At 43.3% G+C, this 20157-nt stretch overlaps 1 protein-coding gene across 6 annotated transcripts in view; it reads left to right on the plus strand.

The window, feature by feature from the left end:
- Window positions 1–385: 385 nt before the first annotated feature.
- Window positions 386–20157, plus strand: part of Sec24CD (COPII coat complex component secretory 24CD) — a 66009-nt gene continuing 46237 nt past the window's right edge. The window contains exons 1-9 of one of the 6 annotated variants that reach the window (XM_077648324.1): window positions 388–526; window positions 5412–5596; window positions 6324–6775; window positions 6945–7109; window positions 8601–8756; window positions 9868–9906; window positions 12241–12349; window positions 17338–17465; window positions 19646–19784. In XM_077648324.1, coding sequence (XP_077504450.1) covers window positions 5413–5596; window positions 6324–6775; window positions 6945–7109; window positions 8601–8756; window positions 9868–9906; window positions 12241–12349; window positions 17338–17465; window positions 19646–19784 — 1372 coding nt within the window. In that variant the 5' untranslated portion in view covers window positions 388–526; window position 5412. Of the gene's footprint in view, window positions 702–5411; window positions 5597–6323; window positions 6776–6944; window positions 7110–8600; window positions 8757–9867; window positions 9907–12240; window positions 12350–17337; window positions 17466–19645; window positions 19785–20157 lie in introns of all 6 variants that reach the window. The other 5 variants (XM_077648326.1, XM_077648325.1, XM_077648330.1 and 2 more) reach the window with 5 other exon arrangements.

The raw sequence follows: 20157 nt of genomic DNA on the forward strand, positions 1-20157 counted from the left end.
CCGTAGTTAGTCGCGTACAATACCGCCACATGCAAACTGCAAAGACAACTCCCGAAGCATTCGGTTCTGCTTTCGACGGGTGCATCATATCGGTGTGACCACTGAAAGCTGAAGTTAATGAGGTAATTGGCAGTTACTTCCAACAACTCAAGCCATAGCCCTAGCGGTCCTATCCGGTCACTCGTCCCATGGTAGGGTAGGGCGTCTCCTATGCGACGTGGCTCCTATGCGACGTCATATTGCAGCATGCAAACGTTTGTTACTTTATAACTCAGAACATTTATAAGGTTTATTTTAGCGATTTATATGATCAATTTCATTGTATTGTAATATTTTGCTAAAGTTTCGTCGTTACAACAGCATGCACTTGCGAGACGGCGCCACCGTCTCGCGCATGCGTATTTTGTAGCGCTTTTACGTGGCATGTCGCTGCTGCGAGGTTTCTGCTCGCAGAAGCGGCGAAAATATCAGTAATTGACTGTGGTTTAAAGTAAGAAAGAACAAAGGTGTCCGTCTGATTTAGCAAGTGAGTTGACACTATTCTTCTCCTTTTGTTTACAATTAGCTCATATGACCACCAACCATCCCGCAAATGATAAGCGCTACCGGTTGTGCGCATTCTGCGTGCTGTAAGTGCGACTTCAGCTCGGAGGCATTCCAGCTGATTTCCCGTCTGGAGGTTTCGAGCTGTTCTTTAGCTGGTAAGAAGTGGGAAATTCGGGTTTTATGCAAAGCCGTTGCTGGGGTTTGCGTGTTCTGCTGGATCTCCGCCAACTCTTGATTACGTGTTACTTGTGCAGCAGGTGACGTGCCTGCTTGTAGCATCGAGAACGTTTTTCCTGGTCTGTCACGTTTTGAGTCTGTCGGAAGTAGGTCTTCTCGTTTTATTTTATCTGATGCTCCGAAAGCATTTTAGGCGCCTACGTGCGAAGTGTTTGTGCGCACCTGCCGAGTTAAACGTTGACAGCGGTGGTTAGTTGCCGACGTACGTCGACAGAGTCGTCGTGCTCGTCATTAGCCGTCGCTGACATAATTCCCCGTTTTGTGATTGCTTAGCATGGCCTTGATATTTTGTTGTTTGCTTCCAGTGAGGACATGAAAGTTAATGTTTCTGATATGTAATGTGTTCAACTTGAGTTTCGATATATCGTTACCACATTCTGGCAGGTCTCCCTGCACGCAGACGAGAAGTTTTTATATTTCACTGCACGTTGTGATCACAGCGCAAGCTATTTTCTGTTCGCTGCTTTGGCAAATGTGATGTCTGAAGCTGATCGTTGCCTCATGGTGATGTTATTCGAGCCGCACGTTGGCTGCCTGCTGAGCGTTCGGATTATTCTTTGCCATACGTCATTTGCCAGTGCGTTGCCTGTATGTGCGGCCCATTTTCCTGCGTTGAGAGAGCACTTCCGTGAAAGCTTTCTTGTGCTAGGCAATGAAACGGACTCAGTGCAGCCTATCCTGCTATGCTGTTTAGTTTCTCCCAGTTGAAGGTTTTGCGTCTAGTTGCATGTTTTACAAATCAGTGTGTCGAGCTTAATATGCCTTGCGTTTACAGAATATCGGTATGAGGAGTTGCATAGTAATGCAGTGTGTTGAGGGGGGACACTGGAATGGTTGAGCAGACTGTAGATAGCTGAGTGATTGTGATTTTTAGCTATTACCACAGTTGCTTGTTAGAATAGAGGTGTGTTGAACCTTATAGACAGCCTCTGGTTTTGTCCTAATTATTTCGTTAAAAAGATAAAATGACCAACCTACAGATTTCGCAAATACTTCAAAACCAGTTTGGGCATTTATTAGAAATAGGCTCTAGTCTGTCTCTGCCTGGTGCATCAGAAATGCTTCTTATGTGTGTTGCTCTCTTCGTTACATTTGTCTGGGCTGCAGATGCTGTGAAATTTATTCAAACCCTAAAATAGGTTAGCCTGGTAGTGACAACTCTTGTTGGGCTCTGTTGATCCCGAATTAGTTTGCGTTCGCTCTGTTATCTATGGTTGGGAATAGAACTTTATTAAAGTGTACCGTTGTCAACGAATGAAGTGCGATACTTGGAGTACATAAGGCACACATCACTCGGGAGATGTTCAAACGCATGAAGCGCCCTTACAGCCTTCGTATCAAATGAGAGAACGCTCTCCAGGCAGCACCCAGTGCAAAATAACCTGAATCACGCTAAGTAAATAATGTTTCATTCGTAAACAACTGTACATAACTGGCTTCAAATTGTATTGCATAAACTGAGGCAGTCTTGCCTATTTCCTTCATTTGGGACTATTTTCTGTGCATTTTGTAGACTAATTTATGGAGACAAGGCCTTGCTATTATTTATTTCTGAGTTCAATGCTTGTTGCTTACTGAAGTTACGTAAACAACCACTGTCTAGTTGCATCAAGTTGTTCTTGAATGCCATTAATGGCAACATGCGCAAGTACCACTGTGAGCCTCCTGGACTTTCTGTGTAATATGCTGGCGGTGGTGCAACGTGAATATGTTTACCTGAGGATAGCGATTGCCAGTGATTGCAGTTGCTAGCTTGTTCCAACATAGTTCCAGCTTGGAATAATATTGGTACCTGCTTTCTATTGTGGGTGACATTGGCATGTCACAGGTAACTAGTTTTGGTTCCATGGTGTTCCCAGGCGACTGCACCTAAATAGCGCCAGCATAACAGTTTTTTTTTTTTCTTCAGTCTTGTGTAAGCTTTTAGCATGTCTGCCAAATGGGCTGAGGCACCAGGCACTTGCGCTTAAAATATGCCCAGAAAAAGCAGTCAAGAGTTGTCAGATATGTTAGTTTTGTATGCAGTGTTTACTGTGCCCTAAATGTTTCTGTGAATAACTTAGGTTTAGACATCAGTGACTAGCTGGATGCCTGAATCTCTCTTCACCATGGTCAATGTTTCAGGCATTTTTTTTTGCAGGTAAATTTGCTCCTTTTCAGATGTATTAAAGCTACTAGCATTACTTTTGGGATTACCTTAGGATGAGCTGGTTCAGATGGGAAGTGAAATGAGGGCATGTATGGTTCAGCCACACACTGTAAATTGAAATCCATGTATTTACGGCATTATAACTGCAGCTTCTTGTTTAATTTCATTCTAAATGCTGAGAATGTAGACTGTATAACCAGCAATAGAGTGAAGTATTATGGTACCAATTTGGGACTTGTATGTACAAAGCACATGTGCCAAGCAAGCTCTGAGAGAGGTGAAATTCAGGGCTTTTACTGAGGTGAACTAGAAATGTGTGTCCGTAATTTGGGCTGGTACGCCGCTTTGTCGAGGGTAGAAGTTGCCGCATTGCAGCGCTGAGGGAGACATTGTCAGATTCTTGCATGCAAAGGAGCTGGTGATGACAGATCCACAGGCACTTGTGTGAAGTTTCTACTTTAGGTGTGCAGAATCAGTACAGACTGGTACTGTGACACCTTGTGGTAGCTTTGTGGCGTGTAACACAGCAAAAAAACCTGGAAACTTATGTGCAGGCATTGTTTTGTTGCGCAGCAATGCGTGGTGCCATACAGCTGGGCACACAGGCTCTTCTGCAGCAGTTTTGGTGGGTCATTTACAACTGTGTACCCCATGAAGCTCTGGCCTCGCATATGACTTTCAGTTCTCTATTTAAAGGACAACTCTGGGGGTTTTTCAAACATTTTGACAGTCTGACCAAATTATCTCTCCACCACTGCAAACAGTTTTTCAGAGTACTGAATGAAACAATTTTAAAATAGTAAATCAAAGCCAAAACTCAGTCCCTGGCCAGGGACAGTTGTGCGTCGCAGCGATGAGGTCACAAACATTAGTAGAAAAACACTCGTATGCACATTGCATTACTGAAGTAGTGACAGAAAATGATCAGTCCTTTCATAAAATGCCTTAGACAACCTAATACAAGCCCCAAAATTTTGTTAGTGAAGCGGGGACCGGGTACAACATTCAGGCAATGTTTGTGATGTCAAAAACAGTGTTGCAAGTAGAAATCTTCTGAGCTGAAGCCACGGAAATGGCAAAATCTGTGCCGGGATGCAGCATCATATGGCTGCCAAACTTGGTGAGGAGAAAAACCCACTGTATAAGGTTCGTTGAAATATGGTAACCTCAATAAACCACTGCAGCTGCTTAAGATGAATGGTTTCTTGTAGGACAGTGTATGAAGTGCAGTGTTAATGTTCAGGCGATGGTGACATTCTTTGGTGGCAGACCTGTATGACACAGGCTTACAAGACTTAATGCCTCACTTCTAGTAGTAGTAGTAGTAGTAGTAGTTTATTTATTCAGCATACCTCTAAAGGTCCTTTTTCAAGGGTATTACATAGGGGGTGTTAGTGTAAAAACATGTACAAGGAACATCATTAACAAGCAAAGGAACAATAAACAGGCTAGGTATAATGTGGAAAAAATAATTTAGCACCAGAGAGTAAATAAAAAAAACCTGGCAATAAAAAACAATGTAATACAAATTATAGGTTTAAAGAAAAAGATTAGGCATAATGGAAATTAAAAATACTACAGTGTACATATTGCAGAAGTAATTGCAAAAGTACAGCAACTGGGAAAAAAAATTCAAAAATTGCGAACATTTCAAATGCCAACGTCGCTGCGGATGAGAGCAAGAAATGTAGAGGTGTTAGATTCAATGGTTATGTGTGCTGGTAAATTGTTCCACTCTATGATAGTGTGTGATATGAATGACTGTGCAAATGCAGATGAACGACACACACTGCATTTAACTTTGTGCACATGGTCGAGCCGAGCCGCAGGAAGAAGGCTGATGGTGTTTGGAAAAAATCATGGTGAAGCGAAGGTTGGTGTGAAGTGATGGTGTGAACGATGTGGTGAAGTAGCAGTGGTTCACTATTGCAAAAATGAAGGAACGATGTCGCAAGCTGCGGCACTTGCTATCAAATATATATTAAGCACCCGAGCTGCAGCTGCGGAAATAATGGGACAGAAAGAGGATAGCAAGATGTATAAAGGGGAGCAATAGCTAGAATATACAGGAGAGAGCTTCATACACTATTTACAATATTTACAAAAAAAAAGTCAAAACAGAGGGTGTTGTATGTCAAAACTGGGTTGTGCATCTTTTTAGAACAACTAAGTGCAATTAAAAGACAGGACGATGGAAGACAAACATGAACACTCAAAAGCGCTGTCATCCTTCATCCTATCTTTTCATTGCACTTAGTTTTTCTAATCATGCATAACCAATTCGTCCAGCAACATGCTTTACTGAACTTACCATCTTGTCTGGAGCACTAAACATAGCTTACTTCTGTTGTCTTTTATTAACAGTGAATTTGGAGTTTTGTGGGTATACTTTCTTCATTGCTAGTTTGACATAACTCCCTGAGTGCATTCAGCATGAACCCGCTGCCAGCTGATGCTTTTCACGGTTCTGTGTGTGCAGTATGAACCCACCTCAGCTGGGAGGAGGAGGAACAGTCTATGGGGGACATCCCTTTGGGGAACCCCACATGCAGCCAGTGGGCCCCCCTGGTTTTCCCCAGGGGTCGCAAGCTCCTTTCATGGCCCCAGCTTCCAAGGCCTACAATGGTGTAGATGGCTATGCTGCTGGTGCAGCTTGTGTTCCTGGTAGGTATTATAAAGGATTGGTAGGTCACCTTAGTGTTGTTTTTATAGTGGAGAGTTGAGGATTGGCTGAAACTTTGTGCAGTTAGGTTTTCAAGGGAACACCACAACTTGTTAGGCCAGTATAAAAGCAGGCTCCATTGTAACTTGCCTGGTTGCAAGGCAAGAAAATGAAGTATGTTGGCCAAAATGCTTCATGCCCCTAGTGTAAGGGTGCTACAAGGCACCTGTCACAGTTGTATTGCGCCTTTGACTTTGTCTTGGCAAGCCTTCAGCATGTCAGCTGCTGGCATGGGATGGCTGCCTTGTTTAATGACTTGTAGCTCTTTCTTGTGACTCGTCAAATTACTTAGTGTGTGCACATTACTGCACATTGCTGTGTATTTCTCATTTTCATGTTGCTGCTCTACTGGCCAATAAATTCTGTGTTGGATAACTCTGCCATGTTATTTATATGGGGCAGCTTGGTAGTACTGTTTTAGGCACTTGAATTTTCTTCTGAATGTGCGTTTGATAACAGTATTCCTGTGCTCTTTGGCACATTTGTACCCTATTTGCATAAATTGGGGGTGGGGGGATAACTATCATGTTATAGCAGTGTCTTTATCTGGCTTAGGTTTGTATTTCATGTTCTTTCTGATGGTATGTGTGTGTGTGACCAGAAGGACTTTTTTTTGTTAGGAGCTTATTTGCTGGCTATGAGGTTTAGGACTCTCGGCTTGTGCTGCAGGTGGCATGCCACTGGGGATGCCTCCTCCGAAAATGGGAGCCCCACCTGGAGCTTACATGGGGTCATCACAGCCCCAGCAGCCGGCTCCTCACATGCCACAGCCACCACCACAGCACTCACATCAACAGCAGCTGCCCGTCCACCATCAGCAGCAGCCACCGCCTTTGCATCAGCATGCACAGCACATGCAGCAGCCACCCCAGCTACAGCAGCCACCCCAGCTACAGCAGCCACCCCTGCCACAGCAGCCCCCAATGCATCAGCAGCAGCCGCCTCAATTTCAGCAGCATCAGCCAGGTGCCCCTCCCAAGGGGATGCCCCTGCAGCCTGGACAATTTGTGCCAAGACAGGTTGCCCCTCAGGAAAGTGCACCTCCTGGCATTCCAAGGGCACCTGGGCAAGCACCACCACCTCCAGGTCATGGACCTCCCATGGCTGCTACACCTGACCAGGTAGGGACCTGTTAACAGGACAGCTAGTTGGGTTATGCAGGCAGATCAAGCATTTGGTAGGAACTAACCACTCAGACCTGCAGTGGGCTCTTTGGAGTTGTGAATGTCATGTGCCCTTCACATTAAACAATGTTTCCTTCTTCCTTGACACATCTCCCTTCTCATGCAGCAGCTGAGTAACCAGATGGGGAACTTGCAGCTGTCCCGAAGGCCGCCGCAGCCCATGGGACCAAGGCAGCCCTATACTTCCCAGCCACCCTATCCTTACCCCCCACCTCCTGGTGCAGCACCCCCACCCACACAGTTCTACGGCCCTGGTGGTGTTCCCCCTCAGGTTAGTTGTCTCCAAGACACTGCTCTTGCTACAGTGTGCTTAAGGTTTCTGCATGATAGAAGTTATAAGTATACAGTAAAATCCTGTTAATTCAGATCTCACGGTACCGGAGAAAATGTCCGAATTAACCAGATGTTGGATTATCGGGGTACCGAAAAATAACCAGAAAAAAGTGTCCGGCATAGATATACCTCTACTTTATTGAAAAAATCTCTATTTGATTGCTTCATGCTATAAATTGGCATGACAAGAACTATTTTTCTCAGTCCCGCTAAATTGTGCAGTGCACGTACATTGTTGGATGAACGAACACATATGCCCTCAAGGACACTCTGGGCATCGACAGCCTCCCTCTGCACACACACGACATAACGTAAAATGATTGCAGGCTCTGCGATAACACGAAGAATGCTGTCAGCATGGTCTGGGACTCGCATGCAACGAAAGCAAGAAAATGGCTGAGTGCAGCACAAAACAGAAAAGCATCCTGTCTTACCTTATTGACTGAACATATCGATGAGTAGCACCTTTACATTTTGCTTGGGCAGAAGTGCCATTCATGCTATTGTGGCCAGAGGCCAGACTTCATTCACTTCCCATCCTCATCACCCCATCTCTGGCGTCCTGTGCACATACGAGTTGAACCTCTGCCACCTGTCAGAGTTGACCAAAGTGCGGCCGAATTCTTTCAAATTAACAGGAGTTTTATGCCATAGAATAGTACATACCTTTGACAGCAGCAGATGTGGTGTCCAAATTATTGTGTTCTGTATTAATGTGGGTCGAATTGGCAAGGTTTTACTGTATTGGTATGGGGGAATAAATGCAGAACTTGTTTACTCTTTGAGGCGCTTTGTACATGATTGTGTACATTGCAAACTCAGCTTTTTCTCAGTGTGTAGTCTACCTAGCACTGGTTTCTTTGCTTCAGACAAATTTAGCATTCTTCATATTGCTAATAGGGTGGCGAACTAGTGAACGCAGCAAATAATGTTTCTGAAAGCAGTGAGCATGGTTACACGTCTGCCATTTTCTTAGATGAGTTTGCCTTCAGTACTAAAGTTATTTGATTTTCTGAATGACTGGAGTAATGTTTATCTTCAAAAAAAGAACATGATTTCATGATCTTTAGGGAGTCAGTTTCATGAATCCTGCTGCTATTGTAATATTATAATTTCCACTTATTGTGATAGTTTGTAAGATATTTTGTACAATTATACAAAAAACTATTAGTGTGTTTCATTGGAAAGCTAACAAATTGGCTTTCTTGAGGCCAGGTATACTGTTTGTGTGGAAAAATATTTGTTGTCAATGAAAATGATAGATGGACCTGCTACACAAAACATGCATTGCGCCTCTTGTGCATGTTAATTTTTGCCTCTTGCAATCGGTTTCATCTTTAAGTGAAGGCTGAAAATTAATTTAGGTGGCAGTTTGCTGCATGCCTTGCTCGTGCAAACAAGGTGACACCTGACCTGAGACTCTTTGCAGGGCACACAGGCTAATGGGCCGGGTAGCCTAGGCCCTCCCCCGGGGCCTGGCTATGGAGGCCCAGCAGCTCCTCCAATGTCTGCATCTCACCCGACCATGCCAGCCCCTCCACAGCAGCAGCCACGGAAACTCGATCCAGACCAGATGCCCAGCCCAGTGAGTGGGCCACTTCTCGTTATTTGCCTTGGAGCCGCTATCAGTGTAGACCATAATGAAGTAAAAGTCTGTGCATGTTGTTTGTCTTGTTTTTAATATTGGAACTGCTAAATGAACATGCCTGGTTGCCCCATTAGTGAACAAAATACTGAAGTCCCATACCCTTGGTTCTCTGCTAGGTGCCAAGAACATCACATCATGAAGTCACAGCTATTGCGATAAAGATGCGAGCTGATGCACCCTTTCTTTTTTTTTAATATAAAAAGGGGGCTTTATTTCTTAAGTGCACATGCACAAATGCAGGAAGGAAAATAAGTGTTGCAACATTGCATCAGCATCTCATTATTAAGGCATGACTGAGCACATGTTGTCTTTTACATTAAATAATTATACAGATAAAAATTTTTGCTTTGGCTACATAACTTAATGTAACTACGTTAATGTTGTCAGAAGTTGTGGTCTATGAATTCACTTGCATTGTAATAATGTGCACATTTGACAGATTTGGTTTGTTGCAGGAAAATTTAATAATCGTGGAGTAGTTTTTACAAGTGTGGAGTAGACAAAAAATATATTCTGGCAGTGCACCTCCTCAGCATGCTGGTTCAGACACCAAGGAATGAGATTGGTTGGTCAAAATGCACTGACACCATGCAGAAGGCCCATGGTTGTTTGCAAATAATTTTGGTTACTTAACCCAGTGGGCACTTAAGCCACTGTGGCTGGGTGAGATTGTGTAAATGTTGGATGTCTTTTTTTGTGTATGGTGGCCAGGGCTTGAGGCATCCTTTACTTCTATCCTTAAATTCCTTGAATAATCAATTGGGATTCATGTTCATACTAATTTTTGCTATCTGTGGAACCATTGGCTCAGTATTTATACATAAAGTGTGAAATTATGGTTGTAAGTGTCTTGATAAGAATGGTGTGACCAGTGTGTGTGACCAGTGACTCTTGAAAATTATCGATAAATATCCCTTCACATTCCTGGTGTGTGGTATGTGATGAGAGCACTGCACTTAACGGAGGAGCCCAATTTCAGTGAATTGCTTAACGACGTTTCTTACTCGCACGTGCACACTCGCAGACCTGGCACCTGCTTTTACCGCAGGGTCAGCAATGTTCACCCTTTAACACCGTACCCAGCCACGTAAGTCAATTTCTAAAGGAAAACTTTATGTAACAGAGCCGTCGTCTCTTGAAGGCCTTCGCTGCAGGCTCTTTTTATTGTTTGTTGATGCTTATGAAGTGTCCGACTTTGACATTCCAGTGTTGACTTTGCATTGTTTGCCCTAGCATTGCTTATGAAACGTCTGATATCAATATTTCAATGTTGACTTTGCGTCGTTTGCCCTAGCATTGTACACTTGTGGTTTTTTACTACAGGGCTGGAGGTTCATGGTACAGCCATCACTTATAGTTCAGGATGCATTTAACAAGCATCATCAACAAAAGCAGTTCTTCCCCATACTGCACTCCATGGCTATGACCAGTGAGCTGAAGGAACCTGGGAAGTTGTTAATTAGTGTTCAGTTCAATTAGAAATGCATACCATGATAATCTGCTATAGCCAAACTAATCAAAAAGATCTATTATATGCATAAAAAAAAAACTGTGAGAGTTGTTTGAAATGATACTCTTCAAAGAAAGTCAGTTTGTTTAGATTCACTGATTTTTATTATTCATCTGTGATGTAACTGGGCCTGGTGAACCTTGAATCCTTTAATTTGAATAATAGTCCTTTCTTAATTTCTTCCATAAGTGTTTTGAAGTCATGAAATTTGACGTATATCATGCAGTCGTTTTGCCATCATAATGTATTTTTAGACATGTAATATCTAAAAGAAAAAAATCTTACGTAGAGATATAGGAGGAACATAATTGAATAATTTAGAGCAGTGTATGCAAAAAAAAAGAAAAAAATATTTTCTCCTTTAGTAAGTGTGTCCACTGTACGTACGATGCGGTTCTTCGGTCTGGTTAAAATAGAGTACTCGTTTCATTTTTTTTTTCTGCCAGTTATAATTTACACAAGGTCTATCTGCTCACTCTAGTTGGCTGCCATTGCATACACTTGTGAGCAAAAGTCTACAGGCTACAGCTGCATGAAAACAAGCAAGCCACATGTCAAGGTCTTTGCAGCCTTGCCGTGTAGCTTTAAGGGAGCAGTGCAGCCTGAACATGCACGTGCAGGCATTGCAGAGTGTACTATTGGGGACAAAAGTCTCCAGGAAGCGGGAAGCAAGATCTAGGCGCATAGGTGTCACGCCTGCCAACAAACGTCTGCTTGCATCGGCACCACATTGGAGCACATGAGTCGCATTATCAGTTCCACAAGTTTGGCTTTGATCAACTGCCCAATAAGGGAGCTATCGGGTTTGGTACCTGGTTATGCGTCCGGGAGACATTTGTCTGTTATATAGTGCATCAGTTTCAGGCTGTGTTCCATGGCTGCATGGAGATCTGATTTTGTGGCAGCCAGAACCTGTAGAATTCTGTGACACTTCAGGCATGCAGTTAATGTGAGTGTAAACTCTCCTCCAGGAAGAAGGTGCAGGCTTCTCAAGTATCCTGTTTAGCATTGTCTTAGCTGTGTTGCTACTGTTATAGGGTAATTGAATAGCATTGCTTTGCTCAGCTTCTGCTCCAAAAATGCTCTTCTTTCTGAAACGCTTCAATTTCCAGTTTTAACCTTCATAACTTTTTTTAATCATGTAGGGAACTATAGAAGCATTTTTCTTTCTCCACAGAACAAGTGCAGCTCTGTGGCTGTGCTCTACATTTTTCTCTCTCCACAGAACAAGTGCAGCTCTGTGGCAGTGCTCTACTCTGTGGGGACTGTCGTTTTGAAGGAGTTATTGGTTTCGAGTTACGCAGGAAGCATAGCTGAGTTCAGCTAAGTTAGGGTTCAGTCAGTGCAGGGTTCCATCTTGTTTAAACCAACCTCACAGGGCCTCAGTTTAGTCACTTCCAAATGTCACATTCAGGTTTTTTTTTTAAATACATATACCTCATGTATGGGGATAGAAAGAGGCTAATTCTGAGATGGTTGGGAAGCAAGTTTCCTTCCATGCGGTGTTTGAATTCTCTGATATCGCCTTTTAGTAAATGTTGGTACATTAAGCTTTGTTTCTCAGTGTGGTTTTCTGCTGCTACATACGTGTGTATTATATTTTCTTCCCTTTTTTGTTGAACAGACTATTATATGATAACTGCTTGTTTATAGTGTTCATGCTTTGATTGACTTTGGGGTCAGGCTTACAAAAAAGTTGCATAAAAATCTTGTGGCAACCCCTGCATTGGCTTAGTGGCATCACTGTACAGCTGCTGAGCTCAAGGCCATGTGTTTGATCCCAACCACGGCAGCTGAACTTCAAGAGTTAATCCATAGCCTTCCACTGTGGTGTGTCTCATAGCCTGTAATGTTCCTTTGGCACGTAAAAATTAAACAGCTTTCTATGGAATCTATTCTTGACTTTACTAGATCCAGGTGATTGAAGATGACCGCAAAGCTCATGGTGGCCCATTCTACACTAACAAGAGGGGCCAAGTTCCACCACTGGTCACTACTGACTTTATTGTACATGATGAAGGTAAGCTATACTGTTAGCTGTGTATTGTCTCTGTTGAATGCAGAATTGTGCTGAAATGATATTGGTCAGTGCATTTCAGGAGTATTGAAGTTATTGTTTTCATAGAGTTTTGAGTATGCTTGAGCTTGCCTGTAGTGCTTAATCCTTCAACACACAGTGTTGCGAATTTGTGACATATCGTTTGCACGCCATATACTCTAATTACTGCTCAGGGCTCACATATGATGTTTGTTGTCAACATGTTCTCAGCAGCCACCACTTTCCAATCAGAATGTTTGGCTTTGCTATGAGGAAGCTGTGGGAAGAAATAGGAGCCGCAAATATGTGGCATCCAAGCAGCAGTCAACAACACCTTGGCTCAATTTTGGGACAGTTTTTGTGGGAAAAATAGGAAAACATTTATTAGGTAAAAGATTTTCTATTATCTCTTGTCCTTAGAGTTGGTTCTAGGCTTTTGAGTTGGTCATTTGCACAACTCAGACTAACTGCATAATATGGACCAAATGCCGATTGTTTCAAATTCTTAACATACTGGTTTCCTCTCAAACTTTAGTGGCACTAACAAATGCTTAATATTGGATTTTTAATGTGGGTACATTAGCTGGCTTAGTATAGAGGTAATGATTTTTTTCTTTTGTTCGTTCATAACTTGGGCATTGAAGAGTGAGATATAATTTACGTGAAACAACTGTAAGAAAGAAAAAAAGAATAGCGTGACCACGTACAGTAAAATTCCAGGGACTCTGGAAAATATTTGTTTCGTTCTGTCTTTACACGATCGAAGAAATTCGAGCACACTAAACGGAAGGAAATGTACATTCTTGTTCATTTCTGTCTGGTACACTTTCAGGTACAGTAGTCAAATATGTATGTCTGAGGGCATTCTCTCCCCATAGCTATTGCACAGTCTTCTTTAGAATGTGTGACAATCTGTTTGAAGCACGTATTTTAGGCTGGTCTGTTGTTTGAACAGGGGTGGTCTGATACCTGATACCTGATTTAATATCTGCAGCGGGTCCTTGGACCTAAGATATTAAACTTATTTTTGGAATATGGTGGAGTGCTTGGCTTGAAGCACGGGTCGGCCCGGTATCGCACTGCCTCAGGGATTGCCCCTGTGCACATTAGAGCGGCGCGTCTTTTCTTTCACTCTTTGCTCTCCTATCCTTTACCCCTCCTACTTTCAGCACGCGGCAGCGAGCGTGGCTCGGCTTGAGCCAGTAGGCAGGCCCGTGCTCTTTCCTTTTCCTTCTTCCTCTCAGAAACATCAGTCAGTCAGTCTGTTTTGGTGTTCTGTTCAGAACTCATTTTCCAAAGTGAGGGACATCACTCGTCTTGCCAGATCCCACATAATGCTGCAAAACGCTGAGAGCATGCGTTGATTTGGTTGCTGCACCTGTCATTATTTTGATTAGTTCCTTTCATTTCTTTGATGCCATGGGCCATCCTAGCCGTTTACTTTTGAGCCTTTGCTTCGCTCCCGTAGTGTTTTCAGCATACTGCGGTCAAGGCCTGACCTTTTTGTGGAGACTTTGTAACTGAGCACTAAAATGATCACATTTGTCAGGTCTCTTTGCATGATTTTACTACAGGCAGAAAGCAGTATACGAGAGAGTGCGCTTCTCATTCTTGTGGCTGTTCCAACTGGTTGTTGACACTTGTCTGGCAACTCATCAGTTTGCATAATTGATTGCTGTCCAAGAAATTCTTTGCTTTGTCCTGCAATGTAACCAGCTGTAAACTACAGATTTTGGCTGGAACATTTGAAGAATTTATGTTGTCCCAAAGTTGAGATCAATTATAATTATTCAGTAGCCAACGGGTAATTCGGACTTGTAGGATATTTCGGACCTCGATGAGGCACCATCAGTCACCTCATAGAAGCGCATGCATAAAGTCCGAAAGTTCGATTTTTCAGTCTAATTTCAGTCGCCTGCGGGCCAAAATCGGCCATCTTATCAGCTTTTCGCCGGCGCAAAAAGCACCATCTTGGATTGAGGTGGATTTACGCTGCAGTTGGATTGGCTTGACATACTTTCGGTACCTCATTTTTGCGAGTAGAAGTCCCTACGATCTCTGACACTTCGAGTTGGCAGTCGGATTGCCATCGCCGTCAACTTACTTTTGTCGTGGACAGTTATTGCTTGTCCTGTACGTTGAAAATTGGTTGTTGGGGGAAGGAAATTGCGCAGTTGCTATCTCACATCTCGGCAGACAGCTGAACCGCGCATTAAAGGAAGGGATAAAGGAGGAACTGAGAGAAGAAAGGAAGAAAGGTGCCATAGTGGAGGGCTCCGGAATAATTTCTACCACCTAGGGATCATTAATGTGCACTGACATCGCACAGCACACGGGCGCCTTTGCGTTTCGCCTCCATCGAAACGCGGCCACCGCGGTCGGGTTCGAACCCGGGTACTCCAGATCAGTAGCCGAGCGCCCTAACCACTGAGCCACCGCGGCGGGTCTCATACGTTCGCCGTTTCGTCACTTGGGTTTCTCTCACCGCGTCGACCGAGTGGCGCTCAGTCTTCACAAAGTTACATCCATTCGCCGTTTTGTGATTGCGTCCGGCAATTCCACCGCTTTGAATGAAAAGTTCCTTGTCTTTGCGTGTGTTTGACGAGCGGTGTGATGCACACTCGGATTGTGAACAACATGGCCCCGCCGGTGCCGCCAGGTCAGTCAAAGAAGCGTGGGAAGTATTCAACTAAACGCCGTGACCTTGCTGTCTAGTGTCATCGCCAGCAAGAGAAATTTGCACAAGGTAAAATCTGACATTTTTAAGCTGATTTCATCTCAATAAAGTGATTTTTTTGTACTTCACGGATTTTTCTGACTGCTCAATTATTCAGACCATTTTTCCGAGTTTTGAGTCCGAAAAATCGGTCGGCGACTGTAGTATAACTACCGTATAAACGCGTGTAAGGGCCGCACTTTTTTTTCCAGATTTCAGGGTCAATATTCGGGGTGCGGCTCATACACTTGTTTTTCGAACAAAATTTTTTTAAGTACAAACACACCAATCGGGAAATTAGCGGCATTAATTCTACGTTCGGTCGCCTTTCGCGATGTATTCCGACTACGAGCTGGTGCTGTGCTTTTTAAGTTCTAACCACCCTAGCTGTGCTTTCTGGTTGCTCTGGTGCACGCTCATCCCAGAAGAAGTCTCGCAGCACGTCTGCTGTCGGCGCGTAGCCATTCAGGAGCTCTTCTTCCAGTTCGGGAAACTTGCACGGCTTGCCTCGAAAAGCGTGCTTTTTGCAGCTTGTGTTCCTCAATGCGTCCTTTTGGTTCCAGCATCGTCGATGCACTTCTTGGCCACGTCCAATTTCCTGCCCGCCACACGCTTGCTGTGTTCGATAGTAAACTCCCAGCCATGTTGTAGCTATTAAGGTGCTTGCCCATCGTGCTAAAACTGCTAAAACTATAATGCTCGGCAGCAGCAAGCGAAACCCACAACTATGGTGAACCGCAACTCCCATGCCTTTGACAGCCACAAAAAGTTGGAGCTAGTGATAGTGATGCCGATATGGATAGCGGGAGCCGGCAGCTGAGGAAAAAGTTGACGATGATAATGAGCTGCGGCCTCTGGCGCCATCCGTGGGTGGCACCTGGAAGTTCCTGTGTGCATGCGTCGCCTCCGCGATCAAGAGCACCGTTGCTTGCAGCCGAGCCGATCTCGGAGGCCATGGCGCGTGCATTTCGAAGGCTATACCCGCGTGGGTCGTGTGAAAAGTTTGGGTGCGGCCCTTACACGGATTTTATTTTTTCTAATATTTCCTTCTGGAAAACGGGGTGCAGCCCTTACATGCATTTATACGGTATGCTGAACCATAATAAGGTGCCATTAATTCTTGCTTCTTTCATCGGCACAGCAGGCCACCAAGGGGCTGCTACTTTTCTCTTTTTTTTTCTTTTTTCCTTTTTCTTCGCTTTCTTCTGTTTCACTCCTTTTACCTATCTATGTTTAAGGCAGTCAGCTGGGCATTACCTGCCTTTTTTTAATCTTTCTCTCTTGCAGTACAGTCGATCCCAGATATATAGAACTCAAAAGGGGATTGTGAAACAATTCAATATATCGAAAATTTTGTTTAGGAAATATAGTAATAACAGAGTAAGGTAAGCATATCTGTAACCTAGATGCAAGAATACTGTGCATGTGCTCTACTGACAGAGCTTTCAAACTAGCCACTGCCAATCATAAGAGGTCTAATTCTGTTATCAGTACACTGTAAATAGTATAATCTCTCGTTGAGATTAAGAGCTGCCGCAGTGGCTCGGTGATTATGGTGCTCAGCTGCTGACCCAAAAGACGTGGGTTCAATCCCCAGCTGTGGGGGTTGCATTTCAGTGGAGGAGGAATGCTAGAGTCCTGTGTACTGTGTGGTGTCAAAGCACGCCAGGGCAGCTAGGTTGGCTTCACCAGACAACAAGCTGTGCACCAAAGGCTGTCTTCCTCGAGCATGATAGCTGTTTCGTTCGTGTAAGTAAGTTGGAGAGACCAAATATAGCCTCATGTACACATCACGTTCACCTTGTTTATGACTCTAGCACTGCCAACAGGTCCCCAAGGCCAAGCAGCCGGCCAGTTTCCATGGGCAGAAAGCGATCACATGACCGCCTTTAAGTGAAGCGCCGCTTGCAGGGGCGTGGCACTCCGTTTGATATGCTGAATGTTTCAGTGAATGGCAGTTTGATAAACTCAAACAATAGTGCTATACTTTTGTATAGAATTTTCAAGTAGATATTGAGACTGTTCAGTATGAACAATAATTCAATATATCTGGGTTCAGTTGATCTGGTATCAGTTGTATTACGGTCTTCCAAGACTGTGTGTAAATTAGTTTTCTTATTCTTATAGTCTCGAGTTTCATTGGTACTGAAGTATAGAGATGTTTGGCATTTTTTGATTGGGAATATATGCTTGTGCGCAATATTTATGTTTAAATAAGTTTACACAATAACATGGTCATCATTTCTGCATGCAGGCATTTGCAGCCCACGGTTTATGCGTTCTACCATCTACAGTGTACCTTGCACACCAGAAATGCTGAGGCAGACAGCTTTGCCATTTGCCCTTTGCATCAGCCCCTTCGCACGCCAAGCACCTGGCGAGGTGGGATATAGTGCCTTTTTGTAATTGCCGTTCTGGTGCTGATTGTGAAGCATGGGTGCAGTCATGGCAGAATTGATTTTTACTCACAGCATTAGACTCTGCTCTGTCCCTCTCTCTGCATTGTAAACCTTACACTCCTATACAGTAGCTATCAGTGTTGTAGGTTGTGCTGTACGATAAACCTATATTGACAGGGCTTTTTTTTTTTACTGAACTTATCTTTGCAGCTGTAATATGTTTGTGTGTTTTTAAGTGGCACTTACCACTGTTGTTTTCACTTGTTGTGTAGAGAGGTTAATGACAGAGAGAGGTGCCTGCGTGTTATTGTGAAGGGAAAGTCAGCAAGGAATTGGCATGAGATCATGGGTTTGCTGCACATTTTTCTTTACTTCTCTTAGTTATGCCATTTAAGTCTACTTCAAAAATACTGTGTTACCAATAACTACTTTACTGATTATCGCAACTCCCTTTGCATGCAGCAGTGTAGCCCACACACTTCAGAAATTGGGCCTGTAAAGCTGAAAATTTTGCCATTGTAGTTTCTTTGGATGCAGTTTGACTTCCTGGTTGAAACTTGTCGTATAGTATATCCAGTGATCTTAAATGTCCGCTTGTTACATGGATTAGTCATTAAGTGAAAAAATATCGCTGTTCGCGCTAGTGGACTGTAAATAGTTGTTTCAATTCCTCGTAATGACTTGCATTTTTTTTTACTCTTGGCTTACTTTACTGGCACATCCCATACAGACATGTTATGATTTTACCAAATTAAAATGATTGACGTACACATCAACTGAATACACTAAAAAAGCCGAAATCAATCTTCAAGGATATTGTGCATTGTGGTATTTGCACATACGGCACATTGCTAGTAGCTTGAACCATGGTAGAGCAGAGTTACCAATACAATTTGCTGAAGTGAAACTCAGGACAGGGTTTTTAGCTATTGCCGACTTGGGCACACCTTGTCAGAGGTTAGTAAATAAATGTTGCCAAAGGTGGGATGTTTCACTCATACTGCAGACTTTGTGACTTAAGCTAGTTTTTTTTTTTTTTTTCAGAGCTTTAAAAAAACATTCAAAATGAAGGCACCAATGCAAAAATTTCAATTACAAATTTTCACTTGTGTCCAGCAGCTTATGAGTCAGTGCATCCTAATTGACAAAGAATACTTCTAACTGCACTGGGCAGTTGGCTACAGTACTGCTTCCATTTTTGTTTCACGAACGGTGCCACTATGTTTTAAAACATTGGTTTAGGCTACATTACATTCCTTGTTTAATGGAACATGAACAGCTCATTAAATTGGTTGTGCATCTCTCTGTGCATCCTTAGGCAAACCTGTCTACACTAGCCGACCGATTTTCTAGACTCCAATACTAATTCGGACTTGCGTGATTTTTTGGACTTCATTGAAGAACTGTCAAGCACCTAATAGGAATGTGCACATATTGAGGACCGATAATTAATTTGGACTCTGCGGAGTCTAAAAGTTAGATTTTTCGGAATAAAATAGACACCAGAAACACTGTGGAGATTGTTTTTCGATTGAATTTCTTTTTTCTTTTTTTTTAGGTCTAATGTAGACGCGATCATCTCTGTTGCAGTCAACCAGTTCTTTGCCGCCGCGAAAGATGCTTCTTTGGACATAGGATAGGCTTGGCTACTTGTTCATCTTTGCCACTCGAGATAATGGCACTACATATAATGGCATGCTCTTCATTGCCATTGAGGTGGCCTACAAGAACGTGCAATCTCATTGAAAATCGGACAGCTAATTTGTCCGGATTTTTCGGACTGTTCGATTATTCGGACCATTTCCCAGGTTCCATCGAGCCCGAAAAATCAGTCGGCAACTATATTTTTTAATGTGTGATTTGCAATAAATCTTTACAAAATCCTCAGTCTTAATAGATTACAATAATTATGCAGTGCTTTATTTAGTTCTGTATCATAGGCAGTCTGTTCCCTCTGAAGGTGCAGTTTTACTGCCGTTGTCTCATCTTGTCCTTGTTGCATGGAAGTTCATTGTCGGCTGGTTTGGAGGACTGTGGTTACAGGGACACTGTGGCCTGCATGCAAGAGTAAAACTATGTGTTGCATGCTGGTTTTGTAGCCTAGGCTAGCAAAGAGGGGCCCTGCCTCAGCACAGCAGCCCTTTGGCGATGTCTTGTGTGCAGAGCGCCCTGCCCCTGAGTGACTTCGGGGAAGACGGCCCTGTGCGGTGCAATCGGTGCAAGGCCTACATGTGTCCGCTGATGCAGTTTATAGACGGTGGGCGCCGTTTCCAATGCGTCTTCTGCAAGGCTACTACTGAGGGTGAGGCTACCACTGATGGTCGCTTTGAGCACCTATTGCCATTTCTCTGAAGTCCCATGGACCTGTACATGGGTACCCCTATTTTATGTTCTCTGATTTTTTTTTTTTTTTTGTGTGCATGCAGTTCAATTGAAACTGAAGTTGCTCATAGCATTGAATTTTGAAAGCAATACATTGGAAGTGTAAAAACTATTGCAATTGTAGATTGGTTCTGAAAAACTCCTGTGCAAGATAGATATAATGAGATTTATGTAATGAAGTGCAACTTGGTCATGTTGAGGCATGAAGATGGAATGGTAACTTGTAAGTAGAATTTTGGGTCAGTTGCGCTTCAACAGTAGTTGCCTTACACAGCAGCAGCAGCATCTTAAAG

This window comes from Amblyomma americanum, chromosome 1 (assembly GCF_052857255.1).
Source record: "Amblyomma americanum isolate KBUSLIRL-KWMA chromosome 1, ASM5285725v1, whole genome shotgun sequence".
Taxonomy (NCBI): Eukaryota; Metazoa; Arthropoda; class Arachnida; order Ixodida; family Ixodidae; genus Amblyomma; species Amblyomma americanum.